This window comes from Phoca vitulina, unplaced genomic scaffold (assembly GCF_004348235.1).
Source record: "Phoca vitulina isolate PV1807 unplaced genomic scaffold, GSC_HSeal_1.0 scaffold40, whole genome shotgun sequence".
Classification (NCBI taxonomy): Eukaryota; Metazoa; Chordata; class Mammalia; order Carnivora; family Phocidae; genus Phoca; species Phoca vitulina.
In genome coordinates this window covers 22,151,779-22,169,432 of record NW_022589743.1, presented here as the reverse complement: position 1 = coordinate 22,169,432, position 17,654 = coordinate 22,151,779, and the positions used below count along the sequence as shown (strand labels likewise).

The window sequence follows — 17,654 nt, the reverse complement described above, 5'->3', positions numbered from 1 at the left end:
GTGTGTGTGTGTGTGTGTGTGTGTGTGTGTGTGTGTGTGTGTGTGTGAGAGTATGTCAGATTCTCTGACCTCTGCTCTTACTGAAGTGGATCAATAATAAAAATAGCCAAATCTGAGTATCAGAAGACCTACTAGTCTCCCTGATTGATCTCTGTAGTTCTGAGAAGTAAAAGTATGAAGTAATTTAAAACAATAAGACTTGGGGAGCCTGGGTGGCTCAGTGTTAAGCAGCTCAGGTCGTGATCTCCAGGTTATAGGATTGAGCCCCACATCAGGCTCCACACTCAGCGTGGAGTCTGCTTGTCCTTCTCCCTCTCCTTCTCCCCCCACCTGTATTCTCTCTTTCTCTCAAATAAATAAATAAATAAAATCATTAAAACAACAAGACATGTCTGGGGGTGAGGAGGGGTGTTTGTGTGTGTTTAAAAAGTGGATAACTGAGGACTTGCTCGTGGACGAATGAAATTGGCGGAAATGTGTATATACGAAAGGCTAATCTGTTTTGAGCAATGATGAAAAGGTTTTACTACCGATCTTTATAACTATGAAGCTTTCTACAGTTGATTTGAGCTCAGAATTGAATGGGGAAGAGTATACGTCAGCACTTTTTTTTTTTTTTTTTTTACAAAAATGAGATAAAAGCATAAATGCTGACTTACAACCTGCTTTCTTCACACTTTATTTTGGATATCTTTCCATGTCAACAAATAAATCTGTTTTTAATGGCTACACCGAATATAATACATAGATTTTTTTTAACTTAAGAATTTCATAGAGATAAACTAAAAAAATAAAATCCTGAGACTCCCTCAAGCTCTATTTCTTTTGAAAACAGTGTTCTTTAGTTTATTAGTGTCATATCTGAAGTCTGTTTTAATTTTAGATAATGACTTTGCTTTGTTCTTTTGGCTAGCATTTAATATTTACATACTTTGAAACCTTTCTCTCTGATGGATTGGGTGAGCTGCCTGTCTAGACATTGGGACGTTGTAATGTGGCTTCCTTGAGGATAAACACTGCATGCAGTGGCATGATGTAAGACTCTTGGTGAAAAGAAATTAAAGGCAAAGGTGCAGTGTAAGCTTAAGAAATAGTATTTCTTGATGTTGGATGATGCTAAGGACAGAAGTTATTTTATCAGGTGGTATTTGTGAACTGCTTGTAATCAGATTATAAACATTTAAATTAGTTACTGAGAGAAGTTTTAATATCACTCATTGGTAGATGAGCTTTGCAAACAGGATGGGTTCTTATCAGAAATAAAGCAGAGGCAGGTGACTTCTCAGACCTATCTAAGTCCTCAGATTGCTGAGTCGAGTTCACCTGACACTTGTAATAGGATCCAAATTTAGGCAATAAATGGACTTTCTTGGAATAATTTTCTCAGTTGCTATTGTTGCGAAGTTTTAAAATTCAAAATATTGTTTTGGCTGGATAATTAGAATAAACTTCAGTGGTATCCTTTTCAGTGAGAACTGGAGTTAATCAAATGCACCTGAATTATTGCCTTATTTCAGTCATCTATTCCATGTAAATTTTGGAGACTGAGGAAACACTGAAATTGCTGCCAATTCTAATATTAGGGTATTATGTACAAACTGCCATTTTAAATTACATTTCTCTGATTAACTTCATGAATTAGATTATTAGAGGAGCGCCTGGGTGGCTCAGTCGTTAAGCATCTGCCTTCGGCTTGGGTCATGATCCCGGGGTCCTGGGATTGAGCCCCGCATCGGTCTCCCTGCTCAGCGGGAAGCCTGCTTCTCCCTCTCCCACTCCCCCTGCTTGTGTTCCTGCTCTCGCTAACTCTCTCTCTGTCAAATAAATAAATAAAATCTTTTTTAAAAAAAATTAGATGATTAGATTTTTATCAATCTTCTTCCTAGCACAGGACTATGAGATAAACCTCTAACCCAGGTGGGTATTAGGTTTTTCTTTATGCTATGGCTCTTAAAATTTTAATTTCTTAACCTTGAATCTTGAAGCCTAAAAGGAAATTTGAAACCTCAGGTCCATTCTCAGCATTGCAGAATTTTTTATTCCTTCCTTCTTCCTTCCTTCCTTCCTTCCTTCCTTCCTTCCTCCTTCCTTCCTTTCTTTTAAAGATTTTATTTATTTTTTTTGAGAGAGAGTGAGAGACCACCAGTTGTACATTTGTTACAACTGATGGCCCTACATTGACACATCATTATTACTCAAAGTCCATAGTTTACATTAGGGTTCAGTCTTGGTATTGTACATTCTGTGGGTTTTGACAAACATAAAATGACATGTACCTATCACTTTGGTATCATACAGAGTAGTTTCACTGCTCTAAAAACTTCTGTGCTCCCCTGCACCCTGGCAACTACTGATCTTTTTACTGACTTCATAGTTTTCCCTTTTCCAGAATGTCATATGGTTGGAATCATATAATATGTAGCCTCTTTAGATTGGCTTCTTTCACAAAGTAATATGCATTTAATATTCCTTCATGTGTTTTCATGGCCTTATAGCTCATTTCTTTTTAGTGTTGAATAATATTCCATTGTCTGGATGTATTTAGTTTATCCATTCACCTACTGAAGGACATCTTGGTTGCTTCCCATTGTTGGAATATTTTGAAGTAAAACTTGGATATCATGTCATTTTACTCCAGATACTTAAGAAAAAGGCATAACTACAATGCCATTATAACACTAACAGTAAATCCTTAATATCAGTTAACACCCTGCCCATATTCAAATTTTTGGAAGGCCCTTTTAAAATATTACAAACAAGCAATAAATAAAAAGTTTTTGACAAAAAAATAATATAAGTCTCTGAAAAAAGCAATTTCTTTATCACTGAAACTGAAGAAGAAAATCTTGCAGTGTATAATCTGTAAGATTTCAACAGAGTATACTCCTCATATATTAATGGCTTGCTTTGATCATAATTATTTGTGGGACTTGCATCTGTGAGTCTAATGCTCACGTTCATATATCTCACATTTCCCTCTTTCAATCTTTAGAACATGCCCTGGTAGTTGTTATTATTATAAATTATGCTAGTAGCCAGTATTTGTTGAGCTTGTACTATATGACAAGCACTGTGCTTTATAAACATGCACTATTCCATATGATTCTTATAATCCAGTGGGATAGGTATTATTATATCTCCCTCCAATTAATTTAGTAACTTACTGACGGTTTCATAGTTAATACATGAGCTGGAATTTGAATTTAAGTCTTCCTGAGCATGCTTTAAGATGCTGATGTAAAAAGAGGTTGAATGATCTAAAACTGACCTTCTAAATTTCCTAATATATCTGTTGTCTGTTAACTTCCAGGCTGTAAGACTAGAAAGTACTTACCAGAATAGAACACGCTATATGGTAGTGGTTTCAACTAATGGTAGACAAGACACTGAAGAAAGCATCGTCCTAGGAATGGATTTCTCTTCTAATGACAGGTATGGTACCAGAAAAGGAAGGATGAGAAAACTCCTTTTTAAATAACTATTCCAGTTGCCTTTTGAGTTACTACAAAAACATCTGACACTATTCTACTCTTAAAGTATCTTAGCCATACAGTCTTGAGAGATGAAAATGATTAGTGAATGTCTTTGGTTGTGTTCCTAATTTATCACTGTTCCTTACCTTCCTCTCATCCTTAAATGGTAATGAATATAAATGATTTAAATGATTTAAATACAAATGACTTAAACTTATATCTCCAAGAATAAAAAGCTGTGTTATCTTTGTAGTTAACTTTATTTTAAGCAGTAATGATTCACTTTGCTGATTCTAGGGCACAGTATCCTTTGTGATAGTGCACCAGTAGATCTTGGGTTCAGAGAGAGCCCACTTTAACTCTACTCTCTTATATTTATTCATGGCCTTACACCTTGCTTTTACCAAATGTTTTCCTTCCTTTTTCCTTCTTCTGAGTTAAAAGGGCAGGGTGGGAGGGAATTGATTTTTTGTTAACTCAGAACAGAACCTTTTATAATCATACACCTTTGGCTTTAGCAGCACTTTGCATCCTATAATTAAAGGTATCATACCGCACTCAGAACCTGGCTCTTTTGTGTCCCTAAAGTTTATTGCTTTCTTTTTTTATTTTCCCACTTCTTCTGGAGAAACCTTTGGAAGACTGTGGAATGTGGCTAAGCAGATCTTTGCACTCTAGATAATAAGCCTCAGGAAATCCTGCCAGATGTCTCAAAGCATTGACTTCCTGGTTTGAGACTAGAATGGAACTGTGAAGTAGCTAGCAGTGTGACCCAGGCCACACATTTAGCCACAGAAGAAGAGACTAGGAGTGATTCTAATTGTCCTGATGTTGGGAGGAAAAGAATCACATTGTCATTAGAAGGTTTCCCAAACAAGTGTTTACCTAAGCTTGTACAGTCAACCTGAAAATTATTTGTGGTTTCCCAAGGATCACAAGGCCAGAGTTGTTACCTTATATAATTCTTACAGCCTTTAATTGTATGCGCTGAAATTGCACGGGCTTGTAAACCACATTTAGGTTTTCTCCTGCATGGATTTAACCTCTGGTGTTAGCAAAGCAACAGACCTTTCAGTAAGCATTTATCCTTTAAGAGCACCTACCTTGCCTACATTCATTAGTATTTTAAGACCTCCAATTTAGATTTTTATCTCTCTAGATCTGTGCTGTCCCATACAGTAGCCACTACCACATGGTGACTATTTAAATAAGTTAAAATTAATCAAAATTTAAATTTCAGTTCCTCAGTCACAGCTAGCCGCATTTCAAGTACTCTAGCTATATGTGACTTGTGGCTACCATATTGGACAGTACATATATAGAACATTTCCATCATTGCAGAAAGTTCAACAGTGCTACTCTATATCTTATTTCCTTTGGTTCTTCCTGACTCCTCCCTTGGAAGCCCCATAAAACAGGAACTGGGACTGCTTGGAAACTTCACTTGAGCCTTCCCCTAGAGATACAAGGCAACAACTTCAGATTCTCCTGACCCAGTGTGTGAGAAATCAGATGTGTAATCTTATCCTCAGTGAACTGTGTCTATCTTCAGTAATGGTCCTGCCTGAATCCTATCTAACAAATGAAAATTTTATTTAATGGAAGACAAAAAGGTGATGTGAAAAGCTATAGAAACTAGTTTTCATTCTTTTTTGTAAACTTGGTATTATGAATTCCCATCCATCTTCTGTGAATGAGCTCCTTGGACAGTAAGAAAAGTGCTGCCCACTTCAGAATACTGGCACTCACGTAATCTAGTATCATTTCTACCTCAATTGCTTTTGAAGGAATTTGTATCATTTTGTATCTGAGAATATAAAAAGTTAATGTTTCAAAACAATACTAAGCCAAAGTAGAACCCAGATTGTTTATGAGAGACATATCTTCCCAAGTAGTTCTCAAGATATGATACGCCAACTCATTTAACCTTTTTATAGTATTTTTAAGCATTGTGTTATATTTTAATAATAAAATTTTTAGTATTGTGTTATATCTTAAGTAATAAATTTTTAAATATACAATGTAACCTTGGTATCCAAATTGCATTGAATATATTTCAAATTATAAAATAATAAAGTTTTATGATGTTTTATAATTTTTCTTTGTACCCCCAACACCTGGAAATGTCTAGTACATATAGGCACTCAATAAATATTTGTTGAATGGGATGAGTATCTACTAAAATAAGCGCCTATACTTGAAAGGAGAAAAATCTCATGAAACTCAAGGTAAATTAGATAAAAATACTAGGTGTGCCTAATTCAGGCCTCTCTTTCCTATTGTGTGAAAAAGCTACTTAATGTAAAGAAGCAGCCTGACCTGAGTATAAGCTGAACATGTGATATTTGGTTCCTGTATATCACTGTCACTTGTCCAAAGTTTAACTGGTATCTCATCACAAGCTCACAGATCACACTCTTTTGGATCTTCCGTATCATCTTCTGTAGTTACTTAATTTCAAGATTTGTCACCAGGCTATAAACCCTTCATATTTATACCCAAACTATACTTGTTGCTAGGAACCTGGCTAAGCATTCATTTTAAAAAGAAAGAAAGAGAGAGAGAGAGAGAAAGAAAGAAAAGAAAAGAAAAAAGAAATAAAGGAACTACTCTGAAAATAACCCCACTCCATCTTGGGAAGCCATCTTTGAAACAAGTTTTCCTTGTTCTCACCTCATCTACTCAACAAAAATAGTGGTGGAGCTCTCTTCCTCCCTCTTGGATTCTTGCATATAGCTCTGCATCTGGAATTCAGGCCCAGCCTTCCAATGTGGATAAGCTGTTGGAATCTTGATTTGATTCTCCTGAATTCTGGAATCACTAGTAGAGCACACAGTGCTCGGTGTTGAGTAACACAGGCCAGCAAGTACAGTGCAAAGCACTAGACACAGCCCACCTGGGGAACGGTCTTCGTTAGCCCTGCAGTGACTCTGATAGCAAAAGCTTGGTATTCCTCATGTTGTTTTCAGTGCATTTTCATGATGTCCCTCCCCCTCCTCACACCCCCAGTCACTTTCAGTTGTATTAGAGCACTCACTAAAAATTCATATTCAACATTTGTTTTAAGTGACAATACATTCATATGTATTGTTTCACTTTAAAATATTTATGATAACCCTATGAAAGTAGGTTTTGTTAACTGCATGTTAAGGTGAAGAAATTAAGGCTGAGAAAGGGTAAATAACTTGTCAAAAGGAATTGAAATACTGAAGAGGATCAAATCCAGATATTTTGACAAAGTATAACTCCCCAATAAGTGGTCGTTATTATGTTTGGTGATGTTATATACATTTCTTAGTGTGTTATCTAATTTAACCTTCACAAACAGCCCAATCAAGAAGGTATTTTTATTCAGTTTTATAGATGAGGAAACGAACACAAAGCAATTAAATGATTTGCCTAGAATTATATAGTTAGTGCCAGAGCCCAGGTTCCAGAGCCTGTGCTCTCAGCCATACTTTGCTGTTCTGCTGTTTGCTGTGCATACTCTGCATGTTCACATGTCTGAGGTTCCTTCTGCACGATGCTGCTCTTCTGTATACATTGGCAGGGAGAGGGTGTCAGAGCCGTTGGGAGACTGGATGGAGGGGAAAATGGTTTACAGCGGCCTTAAGAAGAGAAAGTGGCAGAGGTCTGGGATAGATTGCAGTTATCCAGAGGGGTGGTGTGATAGAGATACAATTTCCCAATTAGTGTTCAATAAATCTACATAAAACTCAGAGTTAAATTTGAGCAAATTATATATTCAGAGGTCTTCAGCAACCAGCAATAGTTCTTGGCATTAGAAATGATTTTTGGAGTTGAGTTGGATGCTGTGACCTTGGGGTGAAACCTGCCAATCACAGGTCAGCAGCAATCACCTGGATTTTTTAGACAGTGGCCATTTTTGAGGTAGCAATACAAGGAGCTCAGTCAGTAAGTTTTCTTTATTAAATACATAAGGACCTGACTAACCACCTGTTTGGTACAGCTCCAGAGCACATACATTACATTGATAGTTATATGATAGAAATTCCTCTATTCTTACACTCCAGAATTTAGAGTTTAGGGGCTTTATCCGTTGTGTTGAGAGTTAATAAAGAATTGCTTCCTAGAATAACAGGAATTAACCTATGGACTGTTTCTTGTCTTGCAGTAGCACTTGTACCATGGGCTTAGTCCTGCCCCTCTGGAGTGATACCCTAATTCATTTGGATGGTGATGGGTAAGAGCTTTCCCTTTTTATTCTCCTACAGAAAGCCAAGGGGTGGGGTTCCATCTTAGTGCCCATTCATGAAGCTGAATGGGAGGCCCAGTGTGCCCAAGTGAACTGTCATGTCAGCAACTCAGTGAGTCCTTTTAAACTCCTGTTTTGTAAAGTGGAGTAAAAATACAACTTGCCAGGGCCTCTCACTTCTGTTCTTCTAGGCCGACTATGGTAAGAATCCAAACAAAGAAAAACTAGTTTGTTGGCTCACTCTTTAATCGGAGCATGTGGGGACTGTTGCAATGCTCTCCCAGAGGATGATATGTTCTGTTTCAAATAACCTCTTGCTGCCTCTGCCAGCTGTCAGCCTACAGTATAACCCCTTTCCTGTGCCAGTTCCTTCCAGGGACCCTCCACCCCCACCTCCTGGTGTTTTTAGACTGTGTCCCCAAGAGACCAAGATGTTTGCTCCAGTTTGTAAAACCAGGGTCAGGTTTGCTAAGAACCCACAAGACTTCCAAATAGAAATACATAGCAGACCAGTTTGTCTGTAGCTACAGCTGGGAAACTATGTAATTCCCTAACTCCAGTGTGGGAGTCCATTCATTTTGCTTGGTAGATAAAATCAGACAATTTGTTGAAGCTTTTCAGTCCAGTCCTATACTCTGATTTCTACATGAAGTGCCTGATGATTTCTTCCAAATGAGCCAGCAGTTGCTAGCTGAGAAATAACCTTGAAAACTCACAATTGAAGTGACCTACTCTCATTTGTGGATTTTTATCTCATTTTTTTTTCCTTAGTGGGTTCAGTGTATCAACGGATAACAGAGTGCACATATTCAAACCTGTATCTGTACAGGCAATGTGGTAAGAGGACTTTTAATGTCTCTATGAAAGGTTTTTTTTTTTTTTTTCTATGAAAGTTTTTAAATATATTATTGGGGCAATATTTTGTGAGCAGTAGTATTTGAAATAGTATAGTTCTGTATGAAGATGCTGTATGATCTGTTTGTGTGTTTAAGATTTTCTGTGATCTGTTTGTGTGGCCCTCATAGTTAAAGATGACCTAGGAGTTCAGTTTTCATATTATCATAGTGGAAGGCCTTAAGCATTGGTGAACAAGTGAAATTCAGAGGTGTTCTTAGACTCTGGAAGATACTTAATGAATCAGATTGCCGGTTGGAACAGTCTTATAGGGATATATCGACTAAGTTAGCAGCAGTCCAGAGCCAAATCTAGAACATCACACTACTACAGTGCATTGGTGTTCAGTTTCTTAGGGTAATCAGGGATATTATTGATAGATAAGTTTCCATTAAAATGGCTAATGACTGTTCGCAAGACTGCATAATGCAAGTAAAGCCTAAACATTATAGATGTTAATAATCATCAGCTGGTGTACTAACAATTTGGGGCTACTAAACTATATGTCAGACATTGTGCTTTACGTGGATTATATCTAATCATCACCACCAACTCCCCCAAAATAATAATATTAGTTCCTTATTATTGATGAGAAAGTTGAAGTTTTGGAGAGGTTGCATACCTGGCCTGAGAGCATCTTTTCCATTTAGGCAGAATAGACTCTTACTCTCTTATTCTAGATTATCTAGAAAAATGATCTAATGTAACCAGGGAATGGTGTGACTGTAAGTGTCAGAGTCTATCCCTAAGCTAGGGATTTGAATTTCAGTTTCTCATTCAGTTGCCTGTTCTGTAGTAGAAGTCCTCATGAGGAGCAGAATGGACAGAACAAAAGCCAAGCAGGAAATAAAGGAGCCTGAAAAAAGACTCCAGGGAGCTCATTTGCCCTTGAATAACAGGATTGATAGGCTTGAGGTGGGTGCAGTCATAAAACAGCGTCAACTGAACTTAAAGAGTCTTATCGTTTCATGCAGTAATTGAGGTGGGACAGAGTTACAGGCCATGTGTTTAAACCAGATTTTTAGATTTAGGGCACATTTCACAGAAAAATTTCTCATGGAAAACTTTTACCTTCTTTGACTAAGGCTCCTTTAAAGGCAACTGACCTATCTATTCCTAGGTACCAAGTAAAACCAAACAGCGTAAGTCCCATAAATGACAGTGTTTTAAGAAGGAGTACAAAGCAGTCTGAATTCTTAAGACAATGAAGGAAGATTCAAGTAATAACCTAGTTCAGTCTTTGATGTTCTAAGCAAACTGACTGGTCTTACTTCTGTTAGCTTATTGCAGAATAAACTTTCTGGTGTACCATCTGGGGAGTAGTGAACTGAAAGTCACAGGAAAAAAGAAGAATGATCTATGGATCAAAACGGCATTTAAACCAGGTGTTTCCTTCACAGGAAGGTAGTTACTGTAGCCTCCCGCTCCTGTATGCAGCTGAAGTATCTGAGGTGGCTAAGCCTTGAGTGTATTTTAGGGTACTTGCCCCAGACACATGTGGCATATGCTTTTGAAGCACGAGTTTCCTGGATGAAGACAACATGCATTGAATATCCTGTACGTTGCACTTAGCTGGCCCTTGCCTTTAAATCTATGTAGTGAAACTGAAATTCACAGAGAATTCTCTGAGAATTTGATAAACTTCCCTGAGAATTTGGCTTACTTTGAGTAATAGAAAGCATTTTAAAAGATTCTGCAACTTTGTTTTTTAAGGAAAAATGTTTCCCTGATAAAAATGGACTGAAATGTTTTTCCCTTATCAAATTGGTAATTATCTTATTTTTTAATTTACATTATACGGGGTTAACAAGGATTCAAAGAACAGACATTATCATTTACTATTGGTGGGAAAATAAACTGGAACAACCTTTCTTGAGAATGATTTGCCAATATGCTTTACCATTCTGCATGCCCTTTTGACCCAGTAATTCCACTTCTAAGAATTTATCCTAAGGTAATAATTGTGGGTATGTGCAAAAATTTTAACCATAAGAATGTTTGTCAGTGTTGTAATAATAACAAAAAACTGGAAAACAATTTAAATGTCTGAAAAATAGGAATTAGTTAAATTATGGTGCGTCCATGTTATTAAATATAATACAACCATTAAAATAATCTAGTTGAAGAATATTGATGTAGATGCTGACAAGAAGGTGTAAACTAAAATCAAGTTTAAATTGTATGTAGAGGCACACCTGGGTAGCTTAGTCGTTTGGGTGTCGGACTCTTGATTTCGGCTCAGGTCATGATCCTCAGGATTGTGAGATCAAGTCCTGAGTCGGGCTCTGCACTCAGTGGGGAGTCTGCTTGAGATTCTCTTTCTCCCTCTGCCACTCCCCCTGCTCTCTCTCTCTCTAAAATAAATAAATCTTTTTTTTTTTTTTTAATTTATTTGACAGAGAGAGACAATGCGAGAGAGGGAACACAAGCATGGGGAGTGGGAAAGGGAGAAGCAGGCTCCCTGCTGAGCAGGGACCCCCCCCCCCATGCGGGGCTCGATCCCAGGACCCTGAGATCATGACCTGAGATGAAGGCAGACGCTTAACGGCTGAGCCACTCAGGCGCCCCATAAATAAATCTTTTTAAAAAATAAAATAAAAATAAAATGTGTGTAGAATGTGGTCATATCGTTATTATAGATCTATGCATAGACAAAAAGACTGGAAAGATCTATACTAAAACTTTAATAACAGTGGTTATTTCCCAGTGGTCAGACTACAGGATATTTCTGCCTTTTACTTAAGGTCCCTAAATTTTCTAAAGTTAGCATGGATCACTTTTGTTATGGGGGAAAAAAATTAAACAGTATTCTTAAAAGAAAGATGTAAATGGATTGCCTGTAGAATTCTCGCATAATGCCCTCTTCCCGCAGGAGACATTAGCTTTTAGCTAATAAGACATTTCATTTAACGAATACTAACTGTGCTCCAACTATGAACGGTAATGAACTGGGCATTCTTATAGGCACTTGAGATATATCAGCAAACAAAATGTAGAAAGATCCTTGCTCTTACGTAACTAATTTCCTAGCATTTCTGGTTTTAGCTTTTCCCAAGTATATAACTAAAAAGATTCTTCTCAAATAAAATAAAAGTAAAAAAAAAAAAAAAAAGTACTTTCAGTTTTGTTTACCCTTCTTGGGTTCCTGAGTTCATGGTCAGAGATTTAATTAGTATAACCAGAGCTATTCTTAGAAAGTGGCTCAAGTGTATGAATAAATGGTTTAAAGAGACTGGGAGACTAAAGCAGTAAGAATGATAAATGTCATTAGATTAGTACTTCCTGGGCATGAAAGGACATGTCCTCAAGGCCTAGGGACATCTATCTATCTATGTGATCTTTGTGGGCCCTCTAAGAATCATAGGAAGTGTATGCGGTAAGATGATTCTGTGCCAAGGGAGACAAATACTTATATAGTAAATAGTTGAGATCTTTAGTTCTGTAGTGATACAGCATACCTTCAGTATGGTTCCAACTACAGGATCATGAGCTCCATAGGTACCCAGACCTATTTTTCACTGGTGGGTTGTCAATTCTCCCGCCCCTCTCTACCCCCAACCTTAATAATGCATCGGCAAGAAGTGTCTAGCTGATTGCTATGAATAGATAATATAGTATAATCGGAATCAGAGAATCTTAAATTCCAGGGAATAGATAGATTCTCCAGAGGCCAAATTCTATAGGATTTAAAAACTGAAAGAGTTTTGGATGCACATGGATTATTGGCTTTTTGGTGTCCCCACAGTTCTACAGGGCTCATTTCCCAGCGTATCTTTCAGGTCTGCACTACAGAGTTTACACAAGGCTTGTGAAGTGGCCAGAATGCATAACTACTACCCAGGCAGCCTGTTTCTCACCTGGGTGAGTTATTACGAGAGCCACATCAACTCAGATCAGTCGTCAGTCAATGAATGGAATGCTATGCAGGATGTGCAGTCCCACCGGCCTGACTCTCCAGCTCTCTTCACAGACATGTAAGTCAGCTTACTCAGGATCACGGAAGTGTTCTCTGTTGTATCCTAGGAGGTGTGAGCAACATGTTCCTCCCTAATCTCTCCTCTTGGAGAATTAATCTCATCCAGTGATATTAGTCAATGTCTACACTACACAACTGCCACACAAAGAACCCTATTCTTTCTGTTGTCTGCAAAGGCCTAAGGAGTTTCACTCCTGGGCACAATGGAATCTCCATAGTAAAGAACTGCAATACCATAAAATCCCATTCAGATTCCACTAATTTGACATTTGAGTTTAAAAGGAGTTAGGCTGAAGTCTGCCTTTGCATTATCTGAAAGAAGCATTTGGTAAGCAAATTAATGACACAGAGAAGCTTTTTGTTGTTTTGTTTTAAGATTCTGTTTTTAAGTAATCTCTACACCCAATGTGGGGCTCGAACTTACAACCCCTAGATCAAGGGTCACATGCTGTACTGAGTGAGCCAGCCAAGCGCGCCGACATATAGAGAAGCTTTTAAAGGGATGTTTCCAATACTTAAGAAAACAAGATGCTTCCAGTCAATTTAAAAGACTGCCTAGGTTGCTGTGCTAATTTTAAACTGATTTCTGTCCACATATTTTAAAAAATAACTTATAATTCAAGTGTTTGACTCAGCCCCACCATTGCCCTGTTGGGTCTTTGTCAGTGAGATTTTATTAAATCTCCCTGGTGTACTGTGAGTTGATAAGGGCCTGAGGTGGAGTTGATGTTTATTTCCTTTTTAGGTCTATGTGTTGAAACTTATGTGACTATTTTGGAAATTAATCAGGATGTTTATTTTGCTCTGAATTGATCTTTCTGCAGTTCCAAGGTATTCTACAGCTGGAAAAGAAGAGTAGCTACTTACTATCTGACCATACAAACCTTCACCTTCAGATTCCTAAATTGATACCAAAACAGTTCATGGTTTTTTGTTTTGTTTTGTTTTAAGAAAATACTTAGTTTAGATAGTAGTGTAAACTTATTTTTACTAGAAAAGGTGAAATTTCCAAGAATTGTGTGAACAGAGCAGGCAAAAAAAGCAGTGGAAGCTTTTTGCATAGGGTGTTACTGACACTAGGACCTCCTTTTTATTAGCCCTAGTCCTTTGAAGATCCCACAGTAACTGAAAAGATAAGGATTAGTCTGGCTTTCAGAATCTTGGAAAATGTTACTGATCTCATGCCTTATAGCTGGCTGGTGGGTATCAAGGGAATGGATGTCTCATCTGGCTCAAAAATGGACATTCTAAACCAGACTTACATGAGAGAGAGAAAACCCTTCTTTTCATTTCTCATGATTTTATTAGAGAAAATTTGGATATTACATCGGAAAGGAAATTGGCCGTAATCTGTCTCTATCCCCAAGCAAAAAGAATAATGTAAAGTGTAGCCCCAAGCACATGGTAGAAGCTCATTAAACGTTAGCTCTTAGTATGTACCATATAACCCCAATTTTAAGATATATTTACTAACCAAATGTCTGTCACAGAAAGAGAGACTGAAAAGCTGTAGGTCATAATAATTGATAATGATTATTTCTGATGCAGGGATTTTCAGTGATTTTATTTTTCTTCGTGTTTTTATGTATTTTCCGAATTTTTCTCTAGTGAAATCAAGCAAGAAAGTGTATTTGTGTTGTAATTTTTTTCCATTCCCTCCTCCTCCCTAAACTGACTAGAAAAGCCTAAAAAAGAATGCTGAGCATACAGGGAAAATGTGTGCCAAAATGGATTTGGGTGCTCTACTGCAAATAAAGTTTATATTTTGAAATACAAGGAAGGGGAGGAAGGGATATATGTGCATAGTGCCTCCAGTGTACGTCAAGTATTATGCCAAGCACTTCATACATGGTACCTCATTTAATCCTCATAAGACCCTCATGAGGCAGTATGATTATTATCCTCATTTTATAGAAAAGGAAACCCGCTCAGAGAAGGGAAGGAATTTGTTCAAGGTTGTACCACTGGGAAGTAGCAGAGCTGGGATTAAAACCCAGGTGTGTCTGCTCCCAAACCACTCTGCCTCAAAGAAGTATTATAAAGGATTAGGAGAAAGATTGCTAACTAGGGAATCTAACTCATGCACATAGATGGTAAAATTTGTTTTTATCAATAATTTTAATGGAAGACTGAAATGTATAACTTTCTACCATTAGCTAGTCTAGGAAAAATGGTGAGGAGCATGATTAAGAATTTTAATCCTGGTCAAGACAGGGATGCCTTGGCGGATAGGGAAAAGGCACAGGCATTATCTGTATTCTGCAGGGTTCATGAGAAACTACGAGCCCAAGTGGTGGGGAGCCCCAAGGTTGTGAGGTCAGAGCAGCCATTTTTGGAGATTACTGAAGCTATTTTTGCAGCCAGTGATAAGGCTGTAGGCAGCAAGGGCAGGCAGGATGCCTGATGGCTTAGTCCAGTTCCATCTCCAAATAAGGAGGTACAGAGCAGATACCTTTTTTGAGTAGGTAAGAGGGAAAGATGAGACAGAAAGTGCTCTTTGTCAGCCTCATGCAAATTCTGCATAATATGAAATAATGCTTTTAGAGAGAAGCATCCAGTTAACATTGAACCAATACCTTTCTAGTAATTGGAGAGTCAGCTTCCTAGTTTAATTTCCTATTAAAGTTCCAAGGGTAATTTTATTTTAAGAGTCAGAAGATTAAGGAAGCAACATAATCCTTCAGGTAGAGTGTTAGGCTGGGCTGAGAGTGCTGGTTCTCCTGCCAGTGTATGTGATCTTTGGCATGTCATTTAACCTTTCAGCTGTTTATTTCCTTTATCTGTAAAATGGGGATAACAATTTCACAGAGACGTTGTGAGAGCTTTTATGAAAAGAAACACATTTTGGATGAAAGTACTCTTGGTAGTTAATCCTTGAAAACCCTCTTTGGAGTGAATTTGCCTCAATGAAGAAGGCAGAAATCACTCTTTCATCTTTCCTGTTTTCTAGAATGATAGCAATGAATGGTCAGCATTAGGTGGCATTTTAAGCTACAGAAGACCTAGTTCTGTAGTGGGTCACACCACTGTTCTACCCAGCTTGGTATTCTAGCTCAGCAAGTGGTAGTCAGGGGTACTTGATGAAACATGGCTATACACAGTATAGCTTATTGTCTTTATTCCTATAGATGTATGTGGATATATTTAAGGACTTTTAGACATGTACAACCTCTTCAAGTAATAATTTCTACACATTTACATTCTATGCATTGTGAAAAGAAACTTTTTTAAATACTTTTTTTTTTTGCCATGCCCCCAGAATATAAATGTTCGAGGGTAATAGAATATAAATGTTCGAGGGTAATAGAAGGAAGGTCTGCCAATTTGAAAACATAAACAAATGGCACATTCATTAACCTAGTCAAATTCCTGCCTAAGAAAAATCACCATTTCTCTCTTCTCAGACCAACTGAACGTGAGCGAACAGAAAGATTAATTAAAACCAAATTAAGGGAGATAATGATGCAGAAGGATTTGGAGAATATCACATCCAAAGAGGTAAGAGACCTTGAGTTCTCCCTGTTCCAAGGCTAGGAGTGTGGGATAACAGTAGGTATAGGGTTAGAAATCGTGAGTGATTGAAAGCACAGAGATACTTTTCAGAGACTAGTAAAATATGTCCTCTCTGTTTCAGATACGAACTGAGTTGGAAATGCAAATGGTGTGCAACTTACGAGAATTCAAGGAATTTATAGATAATGAAATGATAGTGATCCTTGGTCAAATGGATAGCCCTACACAGATATTTGAGCATGTATTCTTGGTAAGTCTCAGAGCCACTCTAAGTGATGTGCTGAATCTAGTCCATACCAGCTCTGGAGGAGCAACTGTTAAATTTTAGTATATTTAAATAAAATGTAACTTAAAAACAAAGGTAGTAAATACTCAAACCTCATCACTTCCTAGTTTTTTACTGTTATCTGTGCTCTTAGGTTATTTACATCTATTATATGGTGGAAATGTTAGATAATGGTGTGCTTCTGCTCATCTCTTCCCAATTCCTCATTCAGTGACATCAAGCTGGTAGATTGAAATTGACTGGTGCAAAAATTTACACCAAGGAAGTGGGCAAATGCTACAAATCAGGCCCTTTTTCCCCCCAGAGATTGTTAAATATCTCAGCTATTCTTCATGACAGTCAAAAGTCAAAAACAGACCAGTCCATAATAGCTTTATAGTGTATACAAATAGAATGATACTTTGAGGTCACTCTTTCAGATTTGCCAGATTTGCCTAAGGTCAGATATATCTGAGCAGAGCAGGTGGGGACTACTTAGGACTTAGAGACTATTGGACTTTTAAACATTTGGAATTTTATAGCTACATTTTGAGTCCCCCAAATATTTTTGTGTTTGCTAAAATTACAGTGACTTAAAATTGTTCTTCATGGTTTTTGAACATTCAGTGACCTGAAATTAGCCCAAGGACACCTTTCTAATCTTTAGAAAGCTTCTAAAATCCTAAGAACCATTTTCCTTCCAAATATTAAAGAGTTTTAGTTTCCATCTGTACATGGCAGTGGGAATAAGGTTAAAAAGGATAATTAGAATCAGTGGGAAATGTCAAAGCTTCGTTTTGTTTCCACTTCCCACACACTTTGACCAAAAATGCTAACAAGGAAATAAATTGATTGGTTTGAATTTCACTTCCTTTCTCTGGTGAGGACATTTGTGAAATGATTAGAAGCTGAGAAACAGGAGACAAGAGGAATAAATGCCCAGGAACTGACTAAATTGGATCATCTCACCCCTGAATATTCAAGAGCTTATATCACCAAGCAGTCAGATTTTATACCATTGAAGGCTGTGCCCTGAATTAGCTTCTTGACAGTCCAGAGTATGTGTGCTTGGAGTGATTCATCGTGCCGTGTAGCTATGAAATTACTCGTGAAAAGCTGTGAGCTGGAAAGGGAACTTTTTTTTCCATTACTTTAACTTGACCAATGTGTGTTGCCATTTCTGGGTGTAGATCATACTGCAAAACTATCATTGACCTTTCCATTTGTAAAGCACTTGGCTTCATCGTCTTTTGTGTATACCTCCAGAAGTGTTCAAGTATTCCCTGCTGGTGTATTGTTGGAAAGAATTTTTGTGTA

At 37.5% G+C, this 17,654-nt stretch overlaps 1 protein-coding gene and 2 non-coding genes across 9 annotated transcripts in view; all 3 read left to right on the top strand.

Moving 5' to 3' along the window:
* Positions 1-17,654, top strand: part of SSH2 (slingshot protein phosphatase 2) — a 245,054-nt gene that overhangs the window by 191,087 nt on the left and 36,313 nt on the right. For all 7 annotated transcript variants that reach the window (XM_032428751.1, XM_032428747.1, XM_032428744.1 and 4 more), the window contains 6 exons: positions 3,311-3,432; positions 7,609-7,677; positions 8,461-8,526; positions 12,363-12,557; positions 15,964-16,057; positions 16,194-16,322. In XM_032428751.1, the coding sequence (XP_032284642.1) occupies positions 3,311-3,432; positions 7,609-7,677; positions 8,461-8,526; positions 12,363-12,557; positions 15,964-16,057; positions 16,194-16,322 (675 nt within the window). The remainder of the gene's footprint in view (positions 1-3,310; positions 3,433-7,608; positions 7,678-8,460; positions 8,527-12,362; positions 12,558-15,963; positions 16,058-16,193; positions 16,323-17,654) is intronic.
* On the top strand, positions 89-165 carry LOC116647787. Its single transcript, XR_004302390.1, has one exon. It is a non-coding gene; the product is annotated as a small nucleolar RNA U2-19 (small nucleolar RNA).
* Positions 505-574, top strand: LOC116647786. Its single transcript, XR_004302389.1, has one exon. It is a non-coding gene; the product is annotated as a small nucleolar RNA U2-30 (small nucleolar RNA).